The following is a 23,682-nucleotide window of genomic DNA, read 5'->3' on the forward strand; positions in this document are numbered from 1 at the left end:
GTGGAGGTATGGTGTTTCAATGATGCATGCATCCTGAGTCCAGAAGTCGCACCAAAGCCACATTCCAGCCCTAAGGACTGGAGCATGGCTTTGGTGTGGCTTCCGGACTCTTAGGACGCATGCATAATTGAAACACCATACCTCCACTGTGACTCGAAGCAGCTTTATTTTGGCTGTCTGTAACAGGCCATTATTACCTTTTCCAACAAGTCATGTCACAGCATAAAGTATGACAGCCTCAGTTTAGTTATTTTGGATTTTAGGGAGAGTTCAGATTTAATTTGCTCTGATTCATTTATTTGTCTTTTAGGCAGACCATGGTAACTATAGAACTCTCCTCTAGTACATTTCAAATGAGTTCATATTCTTCACCTCAATTTTCTTCATTGTCAGCTTTCACAACCATACTAGAACTACTATGGTATGGATTAGTGGTTCCAAAACTTTGGTCCACCAGATGTTTTGGACTTCCTGACTACTGTGCTGGCCAGGGCTTCTGGGCACTGAAGTACAAAACACCTGAAGCACCAAAGTCTGGGAATCGCTGGTATGGATGTTTCTGACTTTGCTATATACCTTTGCACTTACTTATCCAGTTCCTTTAAAGCTGCCCTTCCAATTCCTAGTTTTCTTCTGATTTCCTGACTAGTGTCCATTTTGATTTATGATGACTGAGCCAAGGTATACAATTTTTTTTTCTGTCTTCATATCCACATCTCTCACTTTTAAATTATATAAATCATATGGTCATTACTTTAGTCTTCTTAACATTAAACTATAATAACTCTTTAACACCTTCTCACTTAATGCACACTCAGAACATCTGGGCAGCAGCTACTGAGGGTACCTGGGGCAAGACTAGCCTCCACTGCAAGGAGGATATTTACTATCTCGGCCCCGACCCTCTGGAATACGCTGCCCATAGACCTCCGCTAGGCTACCTCCCTAGCCCAGTTCAGGAAGGATTTAAAAACCCTCCTGTTTAAGCGAGCGTTCCCCGATACGGGTCCTAGTTAGCCCCCCCCCCCCCCCCCCGATAGCCAACATTGAGCTGGCTAGTATTTGTTTTTAAGGTACAGTATATTTTAATCTGTTTTACTGTCTTTGTATATTGTACATTGTATACGTTACTATGCTGTGCACCACCCTGATTGGAAGAAGGGCGGTATACAAATAAAGCATTTATTATTATTATTATTAATGTTTAACAGGAGTCATCCCAGTTATTTGCTATTTTCTGTTAATATAGTGTCCTTTGCATATCTTAAATTGTTAATGACTCTTCCCCAAATTTTCATGCCTCCTTCCTCTGAGTTTAATCCTACTTTCTGTGACAAATTAAATGGCAAGGTGATAAAATGCAGCTTTGTCTAACTTTCTTGCCAATTGGGAACTATTCTCTTCTCCATATTCTGTCTTCTCCACAGTATAGGTCAGTGATTCCCAAACTTTGGTCCTCCAGGTGTTTTAGACTTCAAATTCCAGACGACCTAGTCACCTTGGCCAATCGTCAGGAATTCTGGGAACTGAAGTCTAAAACATCTGGGGGACCAAAGTTTGAGAACACTGGTATAGGTTATGCATCAGAACAATCAAATGTTGTTGAACACCCATTTATTTTAGTACTATCCATAGTTATTGATTATTGATATAATGAAAGGCTTTGCTGTAATCTATACAGTGCAGGTATTTAAAAATAAAATAAAATAAACAGTTGACAGAACTATATACTGCTTAATCCAGTTATAGCTAGCACTTACAGCTCTTTTAGATACTTTGGTCCCTGAACAACTGAGAAGGCAATTTCTTGAAGTTTCTCTTGGGTAAAATTTGTTCCTGCTTTTTGGAAAATTTCATGCAGAAGGGTACCTATCAACATTGGACGTGAGCCAGATTCACATCTCTGTAAAACAAAATAATCGTCCCAAAGGCCAAAAACATATTAATAAGTGTTCGTGCATAACAAATCATCAAGACATCAGGTTTATACAGTAGGATTGGTTTATTCTCACTTCTCTGCAACCAATAATTTGTCTGCAGTCCCAAACACACACTTATTAGGTAATAAGTCCTTTGGACACAGTACACAAACCTCCGTTTTAAAGAAGCAAGAGATATTAAGTATTATTATACCATAACGTAAGTTATATTACGTAACGTTAAGTAAGTTTAGAAAGGGAAATGCAGGCCTGGTACAGATGGGCCCAAAAGGGCGGGTTGGGGCGGCCTTTCATTGCTGCATAGCAGCGCTGCGACAACCAAATTGTGTTGTGCTGCTATGCAGCAAAAAAGGAGGGCTAAAAAGCGACTTCTTTTGCACTGCTGTAAGCAGCCTGCGGCGGCGCAAACACATAATTGCTGCACTGCTCCATTTGGACACAGCACAACAGCAACGTCAACGCTACGCATGCCATCTATATGGCGTCGCACAGCAATCATGTCCTAGTCACGTGCTAGGGTTGCGGAGCGTGTGAGCACTCCGCCCCAAGGCAACCCTACCACGTGACGAGGGCATCGTTCAGGGCACGTCTGTACCAGGCCATGAACACAACAATCCCACCATTATTCTCACTGTTTTTAAATTACAAGTACAGTGGAACCTCGCCTTACGTGGGGGATCCATTCAGACCCCCCCCCTGCGTAAGGCGAATTCTGCCTATGGTTGAGCCTCATTCAAGTGAATGGGGCTCGTGTGTGTGGTGGCGTGGCAGCGTGCACGCGCCATGGGCATGTGCGGCCCATTCATCTGAATAGGACGCACTGCTCTTTGCACCCCGTGCGGCTTTACCACGTATGCTTAAATCTACATATAGCACGCCCACGTATAACGCAGGTGCACTGTACTGAGCAGTGTATTATTTGTGAAGATATGCTCCTCAATGTTTGTCTGTTATTCTAACAAGCCACTCTGGGCCCATACAGATTAACACACCATGACATCTCTTTTTTCACAGATAACAATGTACTTACTACCAGCCAAATGCATAACTATGTAAAATAATACTGAACCAATTCCAGAAAACAGTAGCTTTGACTATAGAAGGAAGGAGCCACCAAAAGCATGTCTTGCATGTCTTCATACATTTCCCAAGGGCAATGTTAAAAGGTCTCTCAATGATCATTATAGTGAATTCTGAACATATCTCAGAATATCTAATGCTTTAATATGTATGTCAGATCAAAACTGTAGTAAGAAGCTAATAAGGATACTGAGGAATATAGTAACATGCTCTTGATGACACATCCATATCAAAAAAATTAGATCCTACATAGAGAACTAACTGAAGATTTTTGAAGATGATACTCTGTAAGACCCATATTGTATGAAGATTTCAGTATTCATATCTCAGCACTGGAAAGCTATGACACATCACTGCCACTAACAAGAAGTCTCTCAGGCTGCTGCCACACTGCAGAATTAATGCAGTTTGATGCCACTTTAACTGTCATGGCTCCATCCCATGGAATCTTGGGATTTGTAATTTGTTGGGGCACCAGCACTGTCTCTCTGACAGAGAAGGCTAAATATATCACAGATACAGAAATCTCAGCACTGAACCATGGCGGTATAAACTGCATTAATTCTGCAATGCAGACGCAGCCTTAATCTTTTTTGGCAGATGAAGGTGATTAAACCAATCCTTGCCTTCATTATCTAATTGCCAATCATTATGAGGAACATAGCTGAAGATTTCAGGGTCTACTGCTGTAACAGTATCGATCATATATGAAACAACTGTAATACTAAGTGCTATACAAACCACTTTGAGATAGGTTCTGCTCAATGAGCTTAACAAAGCCTTTTGTGTAAACTAGGTTGTGTTTCAGGTAACATCTGAATAGGCCCTTAATTCTAAGAACCTATACATCAGGTTGTGCTGAATATTTTCTCCCACTTACCCTGAACTTTTCACTCAGTATAGCTCTCCTCATACATCGAATGCTATTAGATACAGTAGTACCAGAAAGAAGTATATCTGGATATAGAATTAAGTATCCTGACTCTGCATCTATTATCCAGATGCCAGAACTACACTCTCCTTCTAGATGAATGATATCTCCTGGTTGTACTGGAACAGAAATCCTAAAACAAAACAGATAGGCAAAATGACAAGGCTCAGGCTGACTAGTATTGCCATTTTTGTAGTCTGTGTATTCAAAGTGTCCCAGGTGTAGAAAATTGCCCCCGAATTTTACAGAGAACTGGAAAATACCAGGAAATTTAAAAAAAAGGGTACATGGGTATCTTTTATGAAGAACTGGGCGGGAGGAGGAACAAAAGATGATACATGGCCCACATATTTACATATTAGGTTTCCATTCAAAGCCTTCATGCCCTCTACTTAAAATTCTTGGGAGGAAGCATTTTTGTAAAGAATGAGTTGTTCAACTTTTTGACACAATTACAAACTACACAGTAATATCTTAAAGCACATAAACCCCACCATACAAAGCATCAGTTACACGTAAACAGCATTTACCAGTCATTCCTCAGGATACATAGCTCTGTATCCAAGTTATCAATCAGAGAAGAAGCTGTAATTGTGAGTCGCTTCTCAGCATCGCCATTTTCCTGGACTTTTAAAACACAGTATCTGTTGTTCAAACCTTTGCTGAGAATGGTGTCAGAGAAGCCAATTGTTCTCCCAGGAAACCTAAAATTAGATATATGGGAGATACAACAGTTATTAAACCACACAGTCTATAACAAAAAAGGTTTGAATGTTGTGGATAAGTCCATGAATTCCACAGTATGTAAAACAGACAAAACCAAGGTTAACATTACATTTCCTCCCTTGATCTGTTTCTGCATTCATGGCCAGTCTTTCCTCATCTCTACAATTTTGCCCTGATAACAATATTGTAAGAGAGACATTAAATGGCCCAAGACCCAATGAGGAATCGGGAAGCATCTCTTGGGCCCTTCCTTTAACTCCGCACAAGTATAGTACTGATTCCACCTCAACTGCCATGGCAAGATCTTATGGACTCCTGGGATCTGCAGTTTATCCGAACACTAGAACTCTCTAAGAACTCTACATGTCCCTCTTTAAAATGCAAGCCCCAGGTTTCCACAGGATGCCGCCTTCACAATTAAAGTAGAATCCTGCACTACTGTATATATATGAGAATGCTCATATGTGTGTATGTGTCTATATATATATATATATATATGAGAATGCTTATATAGAGATGCAGACACATACAATACATATATATTATATATATGAGAATACTTGTGTGTGTGTATTGTACATATATGATAATGCATATATATGAGAATGCTTATATAGAGATGTACACATACTATATATATATATATATATATATATATATATAATATGGGAATGCTTGTGTGTGTATATATATATATATATATACATATATATGAGTATGCTCATGTGTGTATAGTGTATATATACTATACTATACTATATATATATACAGTATATATATCATGTCATAATGCATATATATAGATATATATACATACATACACATACATACATACATACATACATACATAAACACACACATGAATGACAATGCTTATAAGCTGAGAGAAGCCCCCTGAAAGGGGGGCGACCAAAGAGAGAGGCATTAAAAGGGAGGGAAAAGCCCTGCCCCTGATTCATTCCCTCCCCTTGAAAGAGCCACCTGGCTGCCTCTTCCTCCTCCTCCTCCTCCAAGAAGCTCCTTCCCATCAGTTCCTCCAGCTCTTCCCTCTCCTTCTCCTCCTGAAGCTGCGCCGCCGCCATTCCAAAAGACCCGCCAGGAATGAATGAAGGGAGGAGGAGGAGGAGGAGAGCTCCAGCCTCTCAACACCACTAACGGCGGGGCCTACTGCGCAGGCGCCAAACCCACGCTGGCCTATGAGATGACGAGAGCCCGCCGCCTCGCGCTCTTGCTGCTGCTGCTGCTGTTGTTGTTGTCTGCGCGCGCGCGCGTGCGCACTGAGGGGCCTCTTCTTAGCTTCCCATCCCAATAGATCCGCCTTTTGGAAGTGGAGCGCGCGCCTATTAGAAGTCCCTCCCAGGCGCGAGCCAGAGGGAGCAGGGGAATGTGGCAGTTGGGCCTTGAAAAATGGAAGGGGCGGGGCTTAGGATCCCTGGTTTTTGTGGCGCCTCAGAAAACTAGCACTTTATATGTCTTATAAAGTTTATTTGTCTAATAAAGAGCCAGCAGCGTGGTGTCCTTTCCTGCTTGGAATGTGGGTCTATATGAGACTCACTCTGGGGGTGACCTTGGGCAAGAAGTCACACTCTCTCAGCCTCGGCAAGGCATTGACGAAACGTGCCAAGAAAAAAACACCATCACAAAAGCACCTTAGGGTCGCCATAAGGCAGGAATGACTTAGAAGGCACACAACAGCAATGTGTGTATACAGTTCTGTATTTATGTATACAGTAGGATGAATGGACCCAAAGTGACTTGAAGGCACACAACAACATATACAGTAAATGTATCTCTCTCTCTCTCTCTATATATATATATATATATATATACACACATACACACACACACACACAATTTTCTGTAGGATGAATGGACCCAAAGTGACTTGAAGGCACACAACAACATATAAATGTATCCTCTCTCTCTCTCGCTCTCTATATATATATATATATATATATAACATACACACACACAAACAACACCACAGTTCTGTAGGATGAATGGACCCAAAGTGACTTGAAGGCACACAACAACATATAAATGTATCTCTCTCTCTCTCTCTCTCTATATATATATATATATATATATACACACACACACACACACACACACAGAGTTCTGTAGGATGAATGGACCCAAAGTGACTTGAAGGCACACAACATATAAATGTATCTCTCTCTCTCTATACATATATAGATAGATAGATAGATACACACACACACACACACACACCCATACAGTTCTGTAGGATGAATGGGCCCAAAATGACTTGAAGGCACACAACAACGTGTGTGTGTGTGTGTGTGTAATCCTGTAGGATGAATGGGCCCCAAGATTACAATAGGCCCCAAATGCTCCCCAGGAAGGTCCCACAGGATCAAGGAGATGTAATTTCTGTCACCCATAAAATCTGTCTCCCAGCTGGGCCGTGGAAACCCACTGGGTGACCTTGGGCAAGTCACACTCTCTCAGCCTCAGGGGATGGGAATGGCTTTTTGTAGTTTTAATGTTTGTAATAAGTTTTTTTTGTAACAACCAACAATACAAAAATAACAGATAGCATTCAAGGTCTATATGTAAACTTGCATAATAGCTATCTTTTGTGGGGTAATATCAGTAACAAAGTCCTAAAGACATCACTGAGATTCACTAGTTGATGAAGGACATTATCAGACAAGGGAAACTGGACGTATAATCCAATGGCAATCCGAACACAATCATGGGGTTTAACATTATTGCGTGATAGACTACCACATGCAATTTTGGGCAATGGGAAGTCAGTCCAAATGCAATCATGGGGTTTCACGTTATTGCGTGAGAGGTGATCACACACAATTTCAGGCAATGGCAAGCTATTTTCGGGCAGTGGGAAGTCAGTTTGAACGCAATTTGAATTCACGTAAATTCACTGAACTAGCGTATTCACATGAATGTGTTCTGGCCCCACTTTCTTTTCATTCGAAATTAAGAGAAATTCCTCCCATGTGATAAACTCCAAAGTTAAGATCAAAGTATCTTTCTAAAGAAGAGCTTGATGAGTAGAGTAGGAGGTCCGATAGCAAATGAGTTGGTGTAGATGTAATCAATAAACACTGACCAATCATCAAAAAAGGTGTCCGGTTTCTTCTGTCCATTACAGAGATGAAAAATCTAAGAAATGTTTGTCATAAGTTTTTAATGTGTTTTTGTTGGTGAGCCAATTTGGGTCCCTTTCTAGGGTCACCATGAGTCAGGGATGGCATAAGGACAGTTAACAACAATAATACAATGACCAGAGCCAACATGATGAGTGTTAGACTACACCTCTGGAGATCAGGGTACAACTCACTGTTGTCATAAAAACCCACTGCATGACATTTGACAAGTCAAAGTGTTCAAAACCCTGCTTGGCCATGGACCACCACTGGGTGAACTTGTGCAAGTCACACTCTCTTCACCTAAAAGGATGGCAATGGCAAACCCCCTCTGAAGAAACTTGCCAGGAAAACCCTGTGATAGGTTAGTCTTAGGGTTGCCATATGTCAGAAATGACTTGAAGGCATACAGCAAACAGGATGCAATGCACCCAAAGCAGAGCAAAGTGTGGCGAATCTTAACAGTGGTGAGTTGGTACAAGTTGATTGTAAACAGTTTAGAAAAGAGTCTGAAATCCCAAACACCTCTGGTCCCAATCTTTTTGGATAAGGACATTCAACCTGTATTATTAACAGGTGAAGGCTATCCTGAGGGGGGGAAATTGCTTGCAATAATATAAGCTAAGTACCTTTAAAAATTAATTGCAGTATGTTTTGTTTTAAAAGCAACCTTTAAAGGTTTGTTTATAAATTTATTAAACAACACAAGTAGTATGGGTTATATGCCAGTAGCTTGACTGAAGACACTGCAAAGAATTGCACATTTTAAAGACAAGGGTAGAATACAAGAATCAGTATTACTTACAAAGTATCTCAAAATTAGTAGGCCACAATAAGTAAGCAATGCTAAATAAAACACAAGTGCAATTCTAAGGATAGATTCTTGAAAGTAAATTGGCTCTAAATCAGAAAGATGTACAGTGCAATCCACTACATATCTCCTCAGAATTAAGTCTCATTGAGTTGAAAGGGGATTTCTGTGTATAAAATGACAGGCTTGTGTGTCTTTTACACAATACTACTTTTCCATGTTGCAGTCACATTTTTTTGGTTTATTCAGGATGTTTAAAAACCACACTAACTTTAAAAAGTCTACAAAGCAAAGTAGAATTGCAGTCATTTTATTATCATTTCATCAACAACCTTAAAACCAATAATGAAAGGAAAGTGAATTCCAAACATGCAGTTCTAGTGGCTGATAAGCTTCGTCACAACATTATTTAACATATTTAAAAAATAAAACAGGTACATACATCTCTCTGCCAGTAATTATCTCAGATCATAAAGACACGTACATTTTATTTTAATAAAATAAAAAGTCAGACCACAGGGTTGAGATTCTATGCCCCAACAGCAGATCAGAAGCAATTGCCATTTTACAGCAGCTACTTTGGGTAGCATAACTGTTACCAGTTTTTTCATCTATATACAATATTTACAATTAATAAATTACATCACTTTACTGTAAGATTATGAGAAGTATTTTTACAACCCAAGTTCAGTAAAATCAGAAATTTACCAGTGTAGACTCTATGAAATGAACAACTTGCTACATACAACAGGAAGGTACACTCGAGGGATGAAAGAGGTTTTGTTCTATCTAGGCCCATCAATGCTAAGCTAGCCAAAGTGTGCAAGGGTATCATTTCAAACAACATGGGTAGGATAAGTTTCTCAAAGGACAGATCAGGTGGGGAGGCACCCATGTTGTCATCAACACTGTAATTGGAATATCATCATGTAATACAGACAGAATCTGGCTGAAGAGGTGAAGCTCACACAGCTGGGATAGCTTTATTTTTATTTTTAAAAAGAGAGATAGAAGGATCGTAGAGTTGGAAGGGGTCCTATGGACTATCAGGTCCAATACTCAATGCAGGATCTCCACCAAGAGCATTCTCAGCAGGTAACTGTCCAGCCTCTTTTTGAAGACATCCAGAGAAGAGACCTCGCCACCTCTCTAAGCAATTGGTTCCATTGCTGAACCACTCTCACAGTCAAGAAGTTCCTTCTAAAGTTCAATCAAAATCTACTATCCTGTGGAAGATTCAAACCATTAGACCTAGTTCTGTTCTCTGAGGCAACATAAAGCAAGCACCTCTTCTTTGTGGCAGCCACTGAGGTATTTAAAGAGTGTGATCATATCGCCTCTCAGTCCATTTGTATCCAACTACAGGTACTAGAAAAGTTGCAGCAGAAGGCATACAAAAATTATGAAGCTGTGTTCTGTGAGGGCTGCATAGGAAACACAGCTATTGAAAACAGTTAAGGCTGCAAATAAGAGGATAATAGTGATCCCTGCATTTAAAGCTGCTTCAAAATACTGGTGCTTTGGCATTGTCCTTTCCTTTTAAAAGAAAAAGCTTTTCTTTCTCCTCGCAGAAGAGTATGCATCCTGGTCCACATGCAGTTTTGTATTAGATGTAATCTCTACCTAACCAAAATGAAATTCAGGCAAAGACACAACCCAGTTTACTAACACATGTATATGTTTGTATGTATTGATACTATACATTGTAGAATTACCTCAGCTTTCAGTAGTATGATGCATGCACACAGTATAAGAAGGTATAATATCTTCTGACATTGGACCAATACTGGTTATTTGTTTGTTCGTGCTTTCTATCACTTTAGAAATTCAACTGACACTTACAAGAAAACCCAAACCACAACTTAAGGATCATTGTTTTTCAAAATACTTTCCTAATGCATTAATCACACAAAAATACAGTGGGTTAGTTACTTTAGGCTATAATCTATGCTCAGGGAGTTTTACCTCTGAAAGCATATATAGGATTGCACAGTGTCCAGTGTCCAAGCGTAATGATATTACCTCTCTGAGTCGCAAGGAGGCTTTTCACTTAACCTGAAAAGCAGTTCTCCATGCTTCATGGCAATGTTTTTTAAATGTAGGGACAAACGGGAAACGATGTAAGACAGTGCCCTCTCCATACCTGGTATCAGCTGGGTAGGGAGGGAGAAGGCAGCAGTGGCTAAAAGGGCAAGCTTGCCTCTTCTCCTCTGCCATGGCAGTCAGGAAGGGCACGTTCATCCCGAAGCAGGAGGAAGGCCCAACCAGGTGTCACCTAAGGACGCCACTGATGTAAGGGATCTATAATGTATGGTTTGTTTGTTTTAATTAACTCCATATGGCTACCATGCATTTTCTCCTCCTCCATCCTATGGAGCTAAAAGGAGCTAGAGTAGGTTACGCAAAAGGACCAAATTTCTCTCTCATTATCAAAAAACCTAACATAGGCTCTCCTGCACTACAACTATTCCAAGACATAAGGGAATTTCAAAACCAATTAGGTATGAAGAATCAGTTATTCAAAGGAGGGGGAAGTCAAGTATTCCATTGAGCATGCACCATTTTGTATCCCAGCCAAGGAAGTCTGTATCAAAAATAAAGCATTACACTCTACATTCTACTTATTAGAAAATGAAAATAAAAATTAAACATTAACCTAAAAATGGTATTTCAGAAATGGACTCTGAAGTAAGTAGTTTGTGCAGGAGAGAATGATACTTTCACCCTAAACTCATTTTGTGTAATAATGAAGCCCAGTGGAAAGATTTGCCATGTGCATCTGCAAATAAACTCTATTACATTTTAGTTATGGTATTTAAGCAACTTTTTGAAAAGCATATACTTAAATCCATTTTTTAAAAAAACAAGGAAATACTTAAAAATAGGATACAAAAATGCAAGTTTGCAACAACTATAAAATATTTTCCTTCTTGCAACCAGCTGTAACAAGTTTACTCAATTTATAGTTCCATCAAAGCTCTTTAGACATTGTATGCATAACAACTAATTTATCCAACCTTACTGAGCAATATCCAATTTACACATCATATTTTTACTAAAGAAAATGCTATACATACTAATAATTCCTCAGTAATAATATGAAATTGAAAATTACTGTTAAATACAATATGAAAACAAATGAAGTATTTTTCAATTACATTTTTAGAGTCTTTAATTGAGGTGCAAAAACTGTTTCATAAGTTCATAAGTGGTGAAGGCAACAGCCTGTGAAGGAACACACCGAATGTAATTCAGAGATAATCCTCTATATAATCCTCTTCGTATTCCATGGTTTCCATAAACATACTTCAGTGTCTGTATCATTGTACTAGAAAGAGAACAAAGTGTTAATACAATTACATTGGAAGCTTTTGTAAACATTTGTTTTTAAGAACTTCATAAAAAGTGGGAAGCTAATATTTTAGTTTCTTATACATGTGTTGCCATAAAAGATGCTGTCAGAAACAATTCCATTTTTAATGTCTACTGGAGGGAAAAAAGGAAAGAAAGCAGTGGGTAAATATGGGGCATTACAAGTGGGAGATGCCTCTCTCCCCTCATAATATTTTCATGAATGAGGTAAAGTAATTTATGATAACAGCTTCATCTAGAAGCACTAGTACATTATTTTTTTCTGTATATGGCATTCAGGAAACTGGACACATATCACATATACAGGAGATGCTAGAGAGCTGTTCATGAGTTTCCAAAATTTTGTCAATTTGTGTGTTCTGAATCAGATTATTAGTTCATCATTCATTCATTTCATTTTTATGCCACCTTTCTCCCAGAAAGGGACCTAAGGCAGCTGACAAGATAAAAACATTTTTAAAACTTTACAATGAGAATTTAGTTTCAATTAGACTGGAGCCACTATATCAATGGAACTTATATATGTTTTGATCTGCAGTTGTCATTGATTCAATGGATCCACTTTTGTTAAGATTTCAACTTAATTTAGGCCTATGTATTCCTTTTTGATATAAACCACTTAGAAGAGAGAAAAACTGGTAAAGCCTAGATATTTAGTACTTTTGATTAAAATGTTTCCCATTAACGTGGAATATAATCCACCAGGCAGCCTTTTGTGTAACACCCAATGAAGTGAACAGCATTCACCAAAAAGGAATGCTGCTTATATCTGTTGCCTCATATTGTGTAATCCTTACATACATACTGAAGTTAGTCATTTAAGGTGGCCCCATCTCTTTAATCCATGGTGCACTGCTTCTTAAATCCACGAGAAATTACATGGGGGAGAGAGGGTTTATGTCCTTGGCCAATTTTTTAATAATAGTATATGAGATGGATAAGGATTTGCTGAACCTTATCCACTTGTAGGGATCCTTAGCATGGTACTGCCTATGCCAATCCACTCCATTTCCCTCCATTTCCACCACCTTCCAACGTGTTTATCTAGTGGGTGAGAGCAGTATCAGATGGGAAGGAGGGAGCCATGCTGTCATTCTGTTCTATTTCACATTTTGGTTCCTTCCCATCTCAAAGAACCCTTGTCTGCTGCTTAAACCAAGTTTGGACAGTGTCAGCAAGCAGTAGTACCAGGGAATCCAGTAGCATTGGCAAAACAGACAGAGACTCCAATTATTCAGTGAAGAGTACTGGGAGTGGAGATGGCAGGGCCATCAGGATCCAACCATGCTGTACTCCATCATAATCTTCCAGTTGCATGGAAACACAAGTTGACATATCAGAGAAAAGACAAGACTATAGTGCTCTCCTCCATGCCATGCTACGTTTTCATGTGCAGGTTGCATCCTGTATTGAGATTCTGGAAAGAAGCTAAAAACTTAGGAGGATAATTAAGAGACAGAAACGTTACTTGTACATCATCCGACTCAGATACTCTCTCCCCACATATATTCAACCTATGGCTATAGAAGGTTGCTTATATGGTATTCATCAGTATAAGCAACATAATTTTGTAATCAATATGTGATTCTTTGACTAAATAACAGGAGGAAGAAGCTAAAGGTACAGAATTAAAGAGGAAAATTAGGTTGGATTCCAGTTTAGGATTTAGTATGAAAAATTAAACTTACAGGCACTTCTCAGAATCTGGAAGTATTGCTCCTAACTGCATTCGTCTTCGTGTTACATCAAGAGGATATCTGAGGAGAGAGGGGAAAGAGAGTTGTTGGGTTTTCCCCCCTCAGCACAGCATTGCAAGCATTTGTATTATGAAATAGAGATTAGCTAAGAAATATGTGGTACATATGAAGCTGCTTTACACTGGGTGGCAACAGCACCATAAGAAATCAGGTAAAGGTCTTTCCCTACCCACTAGGCAATGTTTTAATTTCCAAAACAGGAGATTCTGAGCATTAAGCCTGCACCTTTTTAAATGAAGAACATGTGTTTCACTACAAAGCCATGAACTTTATTAATGTAGAGTTCTTTTATAAGGAAAGCAAAAAACACCTTCAAGTATCAGTAATACAATACTTAAATGTTTTTCAGAATATGTCTCCTCCAATACAGAGATTAACCAGGAACTGTATATGGTAAGACCTAGTGGTCTGAATCCCACTGATGATTCCCTACTACAGTAGATCCACTGAATCTTAAATATCTGAAGGAATGTCAGGTATAAGATGCTGTGAGCTTGTTTTCTGCTGCTCCAGAGACTAGAACACAAAGCAATGGATTTAAACTACAAGTAAAGAGATTCCATATAAGCATTAGGAAGAATGTTTTTTTACAGCAATAGCTGTATGACAGTAGAATAGATTGCACTGAAGAGTGGTGGATGTTCTATCTCTGGAGGTCTTTAAACAGAGGTTGAATAAGCATTTTTCAGGTATGCTTTAGTTGTATATTTCTGCAAGGCAGAGGGATGACCCTTGTGGTCCTTTTCAAACTGTATGATTCTATGAATCTAGTTAGTATCAACTACTGTAAAACCACAGAATCAACTGTTGACTGCTCCAGGTAGCACAAACAATAAGATCCAGGCCATTAAAAATCTGTAGTTGAAAAACATCTGTGTCTGTGTTTGTCTGTGTGAAAGATATAAGACACCATACCAGGGGTGTATTGGCTAAATAAATAAAAACAGACAAAATCAACCCAGTCAGCATGTAAATGCTTTCATTTCACTGACAGTTTTAAAAGTTATTTTCTCATTAATGACTATAGATCCTGAAAATGCTAAATATTGTTTTCTACAGCTCAGGGCTGGAACAGACCAGCTTGAAAAGCTGGCTTCCACACAGCTTGGGGGCATGCCGTTTAGACACCACACACCTCCAAGCTGCCCCCGGAGCTCCCAGAAGCCATTCTGGGGCTGTGCTGGGGCTACCAAAAGTGGCTCTTTATTGGCCCAAACAGAAGCAGAGGGCTGGCATCAGGGCAGACTGGCACCATGGCATGTGTCTGCCATGGCTCCAGAGCAACTAGCTCCGGGGCTGCCTCAATCTGCCCTTTTTAAGTAGTCTTTTCCAGTCTTCAGATATTTTAAAGCAGAACTGAAAAGCCTATGTCTCTTCAAATGTTACTAGACTCCAGTTCCTATGAGCCTCGGCCAACAGGGTCAATGGTGATGGATGATGGGACTAGTAGTTTATCACCATTTAGAAGGCTGCACATTCCTTGGCCCAGTTTTAAAGGATCCAAAAAGAAACAAAAAGTAAAACATCTCCCAATCACACAATTGAATAGTTTATATATGAAAACAAAACAATCAGCAAAAAGAAAGAAAGAAAGAAAAAAGGCTAGAACTGAGGGCACAAGTTGTGTGAGACAAAATGATAATGTATAAAACAATCCTCAGAAGTAAGTATCGCTAACTTCAATGTACTTACTCTTAAACATGAGGGTATATGAATGTAAACCCAATAACAGCTTTTATTTTATCACTTCTAAAGTAATTTTGAATATCCTTTTTTAAGAAGTAATATAACTGATGTCTAGCACATTAATAGTTGTTTTAAATTTAAAATCCTTCAACTTTAATAGGATTCCCAGTGGTCTCCCATCTAACCAGTTGCTTGAATTCAGCAGAGTGGTAGCCTATGGTGTTCTCTGATTATTCATTAATCTTCTCTGACAATGGGCTTAACAAATACAGCTCAGCCCTCATCTGTTGCACTGTTTCCACCTTACATTTGAAACAAGAGCGTAGTTTTATTCCATTACAAGCTTAATTTAAACTGGCAAACTTAATTTAAATATAATTTCCACTGATTTCAGAGAAACTATTCACAGTGGACAATATATAAATGTACAGCCCAGAGCTATAACCTTTCTAATTCCTCTATAGAATTCTTATATATGGTAAACAGAATCATAAAATAATACAGTCTTTTCATTATAGGTATTAAATTCTTTTCTCCCCTGTATCTTGTGGATATATACCTAGTTCTTATGGTCTTCCTTCATAGCCCACAAGGATGTGGTTAGAATCATAGAATCATAGAATCGTAGAGTTGGAAGAGACCACTAGGGCCATCCAGTCCAACCCCCTGCCATGCAGGAAATCCAAATCCAAATCAAAGCATCCCTGACAGATGGCCATCCAGCCTCTGTTTAAAGGAGAATCTATCACCCTCCGAGGGAGTGCATTCCACTGTCGAACAGCCCTCATTGTCAGGAAGTTCCTCCTAATGTTCAGGTGGAATCTCTTTTCCTGCAGCTTGCATCCATTGTTCCGGGTCCTGTTCTCTGGAGCAGCAGAAAACAAGCTTGCTCCCTCTTCAATATGACATCCTTTCAAATATTTAAACAGGGCTATCATATCACCTCTTAACCTTCTTTTCTCCAGGCTAAACATCCCCAGCTCCCTAAGTCGTTCCTCATAGGGCATGGTTTCCAGACCCTTCACCATTTTTGTCGCCCTCCTTTGGACACGCTCCAGTTTCTCAATGTCCTTTCTGAATTGTGGTGCCCAGACCAATTGTGGTTAAAGACTAAGATTATGATCACATTAGATTTTATGATTTCTAAAATGAAATTAAAGTTCCTAGCACAAACTATCCTAACAATACTTTAGCTTATTGCAGTAAAATACTAAAATAACTTACGATATTGTCTGTGCTATTGCTCCAGCTATGCCACCACACAGCAAATTTACATGAGTTTTCAAAACTAAGACATCGGGATTATCTAAGCAAGGCCTCCCAAGCAGGGCAGGCGCTTGGGCAAGTCCCACACTCTTTAAGGTACCAAAGGTAAAAAATGAGAAACCTGAAAGGAAAAAATTTAACTTTAACAGAAACATTACCTTAACCATCTATATAAACACTATAACTACATAGACATTACAATCACAATCCATTCAAAAGATAATTGTACCTTTACACACATGTGTAACAGAGAGCTACCGAGTTCTCTCTCACTGGGGAGAAAAGCCAGTGACACTTAAGGGTTAAATCCAATATTAGTTCTACATGAAGGAGTTCCAATTAAATCAGTAGAAATTAAGTTGGTTGTGACTAATGATTCCCCTTGACTTCAAAGCATTAAGTACTATATTTTGCTCTCAAGCAGGGCTGGACAACTGTGGAAGGCTAGTGGACTGCACTATTCCACCAGAAGTGCTTGAAGGGCTGCATTGCCCCACTGCCCTGGCCACCACAAAAATAAATAAATAAATAATGCTTTTTTAAAAAATAAATAAAAAATCCAATTTTTTTAACTCCAAGTGCCCTCTCGGGATATGTGAGACATTTCCCATCATTCCTTTTTTAACTGCAGTAAGTGGATGTCACTTACCATTTCAAAAAAGACTTCTTTGGGGTCTAAACTAGGCCTCCAAAATGTCGTACAAATGCCCACCATGTCCCCTAGAGGGCATTTTGGGGCAATCTTTTAAAAACATGGCAAAAATGCCATCCACAACTGCTAGAGCAAAAAAAATGGAAGACCCTGAGACACTGCAACCAGCTGCCAGCCCCACCTTGCCCACCTTTGCTCTGAAGGCTTGGGGTAGCTAAATCCTAGCACATTGCTGTATGTCCTCAACTGGCAGGGAACAATTCTTTAAAAAGGACTACTATGTTCTTTTTAAAATGGCTGCTGTGTGTCTTTGTATTTATTTTCTCTGTCCCAATAATTATCTTTCCCTGTGAAATTCAAATGGAAAGGTTAGAGTGTATGTTCAGCTTTCAAAGCGTAATAGCCTTTGTGACTTGTGTTGTACTCAAATACTGTTAAAATCAGAAACCTAACAAATAATTCCAGAAACAATTTCTATTATTATTATTATTATTATTATTATTATTATTATTATTATTATTATTGTCTGACCTTTCTCAGCAGTTTCATGGATAAGTTAGATAGCATGAAGGATAAAGTAGAACCCTCAGGGACCCCACAAGTTAATGGCCAGTGGGTCAAACAGGAGTCCCACAGCACTCACTACCTTCTGGGTTTACCTTTCTAGGAAGGAAGAGAGCCACTGCACATCATGTCCCAGCAAGGTGGCTCAGAAGGATATAACGGGTGATGGTATCCAAAACCACTGAGAGCTCCAGCAGAACTAACAGAGATACACTTCTCCATCAAATTTCTGGTACACGTCATCCACCAAGACAACCAAACTTGTCTCTGTTTGATAACCAGGCCTGAAACCAGACTGAAATGGAGCTAGATAATCCATTTCATCCAGGAACCACTAGAGCTGGAAGGTCAACACATGCTCCAATATCTTATCCACAAATGGTAGATTATCATAGAATCATAGAGTTGGAAGAGACCACAAGAGCCATCCAGTCCAACCCCATTCTGCCATGCAGGATCTCTCAATCAAAGCATTACCGACAAATGGTCATCCAAGGATGGAGACTCCACTACACTCCGAGGGAGTTTGTTTCACTGTCGAACAGCCCTTACTGTCAGGAAGTTCCTCCTAATATTGAGGTGGAATCTCTTTTCCTGGAGCTTGCATTCACTGCTCTGGGTCCTAGTCTCTGGAGCAGCAGAAAACAAGCTAGCTCCCTCCTCGATATGACATCCCTTCAAATATTTAAACAGGGCTATCATATCACCTCTTTATCTTCTTTTCTCCAGGCTAAACATCCCCAGCTCCCTGAGTTGTTCCTCATAAGGCAAGGTTTCCAGACCTTTCACCATTTTAGTCACCCTCCTCTGGACACGCTCCAGTTTCTCAATGTCCTTTTTGAATTGTGGTGCCCAGAACTGGACACAATATTCCAGGTGGGGCCTGACCAGAGCAGAATACAGTGGCACTATTACTTCCCTTGATCTAGACACTATACTTCTATTGATGCAGCCTAAAATCACATTGGCCTTTTTAGCTGCCGCATCGCACCGTTGACTCATGTTCAATTTGTGGTCTACTTGGACTCCTAGATATCTTTCACATGTAGCCTCATTCAGCCAAGTGTGCCCCATCCTATATCTGTGCATTTCATTTTTCCATCCTAAGTGCAGTACCTTACATTTCTCCATGTTGACATTCATTTTGTTAGCTCTGGCCCAGCTTTCTAATCTATTAAGATCATTCTGAATTTTGATCCTGTCCTCTGGGGTATTAGCTATTCCTCCTAATTTGGTGTCATCTGCAAATCTGATAAGTAAGCCCCCAATTCTGTCATCCAAGTCATTGATAAAGATGTTGAATAGCACTGGCCCCAGGACAGAGCCCCGTGGGACCCCACTGGTCACTTCTCTCCAAGATGAAAAGGAGCCATTGTTGAGCACCCTTTGGGTTCGGCCAGTCAACCAATTACAAATCCATATAACAGTTACTTTGTCTAGCCCACATTTCATTAGCTTGTTTGCAAGAATGTCATGGGGAACCCTGTCAAAGGCCTTACTGAAATCAAGATATACTATATCCACAGCATTCCCTTCATCTAGCAAGCTGCTAATTTTATTTTTTTTATAAAGAGAGAAATTAGATTTGTCTGGCATGACTTGTTTCGCTGAAACCCATGTTGACTTTTTGTGATTATAGAATTTCCTTCTAGATGTTCACACACTCTCTGTTTAATGATCTGCTCTAGAATCTTTCCTGCTGTTGATGTCAGATTAACTGGACGATAATTGTTAGGATCCTCCTTTTCCCCCTTTTTGAAGATGGGGACGTTTGCCCTCCTCCAGTCTGCTAGCACTTCTCCTGTTCTCCAGGAGTTCTCAAAGATTATTGCCAATGGTTCCAATATTACATTAGTCAGTTCTTTTAATATTCTTGGATGTAGTTCATCTGGTCCTGGAGACTTATATTCATTTAGATTAAGCAGGTATTCCTGTACTATCTCCTTACTTATTCTGTGCTTAAATTCCCCTATTCTGTCCTCTGCTCCATTTTCCTCAAGTTGAGCACCCTTTGCCTTTTCTGAGAAGACTGAAGCAAAGAAGGTGTTGAGTAATTCTGCCAATAATTATCCATTACAGAGGGACTGAGGGATGGTCTTTTCAAGAAAGGCCTAATAACTGCCTTCTTTAGGCACAGTGAAATCTGCCTTGCTGCAAGGAGGTAATGACTACCCCTTTCACCTACTCAGTAAGCCCCCCTCTTGCCTCTTTAATGAGCCAGAAAGGGCAAGGCTCTCATCTGTCCACATCTTCAGCTTGCACAAATTGAAAATCATCAAGTAACACAGGTTAAACAGGAATTAAGGTTACTTCCATTGGAACAGTATCAACTACAGTCTCTAAGTCAGAGGAGATCTGGGTGATTTTATCTACAAAGTGATGAGCAAATTCTTCAAAGCAGCCTGCCGAGTGGTGTCCATTTTCTACTTGAGGATCAGTGTGTAATAAGCCTCTGACTACTTACTTGAAACAGCTCTGCTGGATGGCTGTTGCTGGATGGTAGATGTAATGGTGGCAGCAAAGAAAAATGTGAAGGTCATGGAGTAGGCCTTCAAATAGGCTTTAGCCCATATTCAATGAGACTCCTGGAATGGACCATCCTAACGGCCCCCCCTCAACCCCTATAGAGGTTCTGAGTCCCAGCATGTAACCTAACCAGGTAAGTATCTGTCCATGACAACAGAACTGCAGAAAGTTCCTCTAGACCAAGATCACCATCACACCACCCAGCACAGAAAATATTCATGCCAGTAGCATGAGTGGGGCAGCCACTTAGGACAGAATCACAGTTGTTATGGAAGCCTTGAAGTCCCAAGCCACTTCTGATAGGCAGTCTCAGCATGGATGTTGAAATCCTCTAGCAATATAACCAAGAAGACTCCAATGCCAATCCTGAAACTATGCCAGATAGCTCAGGAAGGGGGACTGTTGAGCAATGGGATGGGTGGTACAAAATAAATTCCCTATTCTGTCCTGGCTACCTGCCTTTAAGTATATAGACTCGATACCTACATAGGGAATATGGTTAAGAAGATGGAATCACAATAGACCATTGCAACTCCACCTCCCCATCACTCAGTTCTCACCTGTCGCTGTACAGAAAAACCTGGATGGCAAAGCTAAGAGATATTAACTCTCCCCGCAAGCTTCATCCAGGCAGGTCTCTGTGATTTGATCTAAAATTAAATCCTGAGTGGCACCTGTTTCCCCATTTCTGCATGCTGTCAATGAAAACTGAGCAGTATTGCTTCTAAGGCTGAATACACACTGCAGAAATAATCCAGTCTGACATTACTTTGTCATAGGCCTGTTACAGACTGCCAAAATAAAGCTGCTTCGGGTCTCTTTGGAGGTATGCTATTTAAATGATGCATGAGTCCTAAGAGTCCAGAGGTCGCGCCAAAGCCACACTCCATTCCTAAGCACTGGAGTGCAGCTTTGGTGAAGCTTCCAGACTCTTAGGACCCATGTATCATTTAAACAGCATACCTCCAAAGAGACCTGAAGCAGCTTTATTTTGGCAGTCTGTATCAGGCCATAGCTATGGAATTATGGGAATTGTAGTTTGTTGTGGCACCAGATCTCTCTGACTGAGAAGACTGAATAGCTCACAAAACTACAATCCCAGAATTCCACAGCACTGAACCACAGCAGTTAAAGTGGTGTCAAACTGGATTATTTCTGCAGTGTGGATGCAACCTAAGAATCAGAACTTGGAGAGTGAATTTCTCCATGTAAGAGACAAAAAATCCATCTAAAAAGAAAGCAAACTTTATATGGGGTAATACCACACTGAAGGATTTCTGTAGTTTATGTACATTTTTTTAAAAAACTGGTGTTTTAAAGAGAAGAGCTAAGATCAAGGCTAAAGATGTTAATACCATGACAAGCTTTTCAGTTTACTTTGTTATAATACCATGTACCCTCACTTTAGAAGGGGGAGGGGAATAAACATTGAGAAAGAATATTTTCAAAACCTAAGCTTTAGCCAAGATCAAGGGCAGTAGGAACTAGACAACTTGTTGGAGCTGCATAACATAAGTGCTGATAGATTAGTGTAAAAAAAAAAAAAAAGAAGAAGAGAGCTTATATAAATACTGGATGCATAAAGTAAGTGCCAAAAACTTAAATAAAAAGTGTCCATAAGGCTACCCCATAAATTTAATTAATTTTTCTTGTTCATTTTGTGCACTTTGTAACAGTTATTTACAGCCTTATTTTTCATTTCTAGATTATATTTTATGCTTGTCAAACAGTTTAGGATAACTAGAGGATAAGAAGTAGCTGAAACAGAATACCTTTGAGATGGCCACAACATATATATCCACCTGCTTTGAAAGAAATTCAAAGAAAAAACATTGGGAAAGACAGTAAAATAACAGATACATCAAGCTCCCCAGCTGGTGACTAAAACAATCGTTTTTTTAGCAGCTTCCTTTCCTTCCTGTTATCTGAGCAAACCTTAGATGCAATGAAATATGTAATTTTTCTCTTTATGGGAAGCAAAGTGAACTGGAAGCCAAAATTAAACAAGATTCTGACTGGGAAACAGTGACATTCAAATTCAACTCACCTGCATATGGAGCCATTCCTACTACTGTTGGTGTTAGCCCTCGATAAAATCCTTGCATGCCACCTTCCTTTTGAAGTAAGTCAGTGATAATAAGAATTTTTTAAAAAAGTATTTAATGACTTTGAGTGCAACATGTTACAACAATTATTTTGAAAAGAAAGGACCTTTTTTAAAATAAACCCTTTTGCTCACAAACTATGTATTATATGTCTTCATCAGCAAATACTAGGATCTGAGACAAAATTTCAGAGGCAAAAGGAACTCTGGCAGTTTAATCTGTACATAATCACAAGGTCTGAGTAGCAAACAACATCTGTATTACACATACCCCCATTACAACAGCTTTAAAAGACAATATATTTTCATATTCAAGCTATGCTAACAATTTTTGCAAAACACTGTCCTCATAGCAAATTGTTTCAGAAACCAAAGAAAAATATATTTGCACTTGCGATCATGAGGCCACTTGAGCAAAGACAGCAATATGCCTTTTCTGTTTTAATCTACTTTAACTATATCCTGACTAATATGTGCCTTAAACATTTCACCAGGAAAGATGATTCTTCCAATTCTTGTTATACAGTAATTCTTCCAGTTCTCTGATATTACAGATGGCAAACCAGAGTAGGAAACTCATAGAAAACAAGAGCTGCTTCAAGGTCTTTTAAAATGTCTTGATTTGTTTACCTTCAAAAAATTAGACAAGTTGCTGAGCCTGCTGTTCTGTTTGTCCTTCCATAAAATCTAAACTACTTTCCACTTACAAGTATTAAATACGATGTCAAAATACTAAGAGAAGCAGGTATCACAAAACAACAAAATGGTAAAAAAAACCATATTACCTTTGTGTAAATGGTCTTGAATGCATGAATAATTCCAGTGTACTTGTCTTCCCCTTTTACTTGGAATGCCAAACGTGCTCTCACCATGTCAAGAGGGTATGTACAAATTACTGCAGTTATACCTTCCACAAGAAATAAAAAAGTCAGTTGAAGGCATTAAATCCTTTTTTAAAATTTCGGTTTTTAAAATTCAACCTGGAGTTTGCACTCAAAGGATTTGGATTTTCATGCTTACAAATATATTGTCTGAAAATCTATTATGGAAGTGACACACTGAAGTCAGAGGGAATACTGATATGGTTAATCTTCTACAGAACTTGTATGATTAGTTCATTCATGGGTACTCTT

At 39.3% G+C, this 23,682-nt stretch overlaps 3 protein-coding genes across 6 annotated transcripts in view; 1 reads left to right on the forward strand and 2 right to left on the reverse strand.

The window, feature by feature from the left end:
* Positions 1 to 11,800, reverse strand: part of DNA2 (DNA replication helicase/nuclease 2) — a 32,952-nt gene extending 21,152 nt beyond the window's left edge. Inside the window, exons 1-4 of one of the 3 annotated variants that reach the window (XM_042459342.1) lie at positions 11,781 to 11,800; positions 4,482 to 4,655; positions 3,901 to 4,084; positions 1,761 to 1,903 (exon numbers count right to left, since the gene is read on the reverse strand). In XM_042459342.1, coding sequence (XP_042315276.1) covers positions 1,761 to 1,903; positions 3,901 to 4,084; positions 4,482 to 4,655; positions 11,781 to 11,782 — 503 coding nt within the window. In that variant the 5' untranslated portion in view covers positions 11,783 to 11,800. Of the gene's footprint in view, positions 1 to 1,760; positions 1,904 to 3,900; positions 4,085 to 4,481; positions 4,656 to 5,658; positions 5,832 to 11,780 lie in introns of those variants that run through there. The other 2 variants (XM_042459341.1, XM_042459343.1) reach the window with 2 other exon arrangements.
* The window catches only part of TET1 (tet methylcytosine dioxygenase 1), a 646,721-nt gene that overhangs the window by 484,344 nt on the left and 138,695 nt on the right, over positions 1 to 23,682 (forward strand). The window lies entirely within an intron of this gene.
* SLC25A16 (solute carrier family 25 member 16) overlaps positions 8,917 to 23,682 on the reverse strand; it is a 30,222-nt gene continuing 15,456 nt past the window's right edge. The window contains exons 5-10 of one of the 2 annotated variants that reach the window (XM_042459370.1): positions 23,335 to 23,456; positions 22,493 to 22,559; positions 16,662 to 16,824; positions 13,683 to 13,751; positions 11,781 to 11,950; positions 8,917 to 9,848 (exon numbers count right to left, since the gene is read on the reverse strand). In XM_042459370.1, coding sequence (XP_042315304.1) covers positions 11,794 to 11,950; positions 13,683 to 13,751; positions 16,662 to 16,824; positions 22,493 to 22,559; positions 23,335 to 23,456 — 578 coding nt within the window. In that variant the 3' untranslated portion in view covers positions 8,917 to 9,848; positions 11,781 to 11,793. Of the gene's footprint in view, positions 11,951 to 13,682; positions 13,752 to 16,661; positions 16,825 to 22,492; positions 22,560 to 23,334; positions 23,457 to 23,682 lie in introns of both variants that reach the window. The other variant, XM_042459369.1, reaches the window with a different exon arrangement.

The sequence above is a fragment of the Sceloporus undulatus genome, chromosome 3, assembly GCF_019175285.1.
Source record: "Sceloporus undulatus isolate JIND9_A2432 ecotype Alabama chromosome 3, SceUnd_v1.1, whole genome shotgun sequence".
Lineage (NCBI taxonomy): Eukaryota > Metazoa > Chordata > Lepidosauria > Squamata > Phrynosomatidae > Sceloporus > Sceloporus undulatus.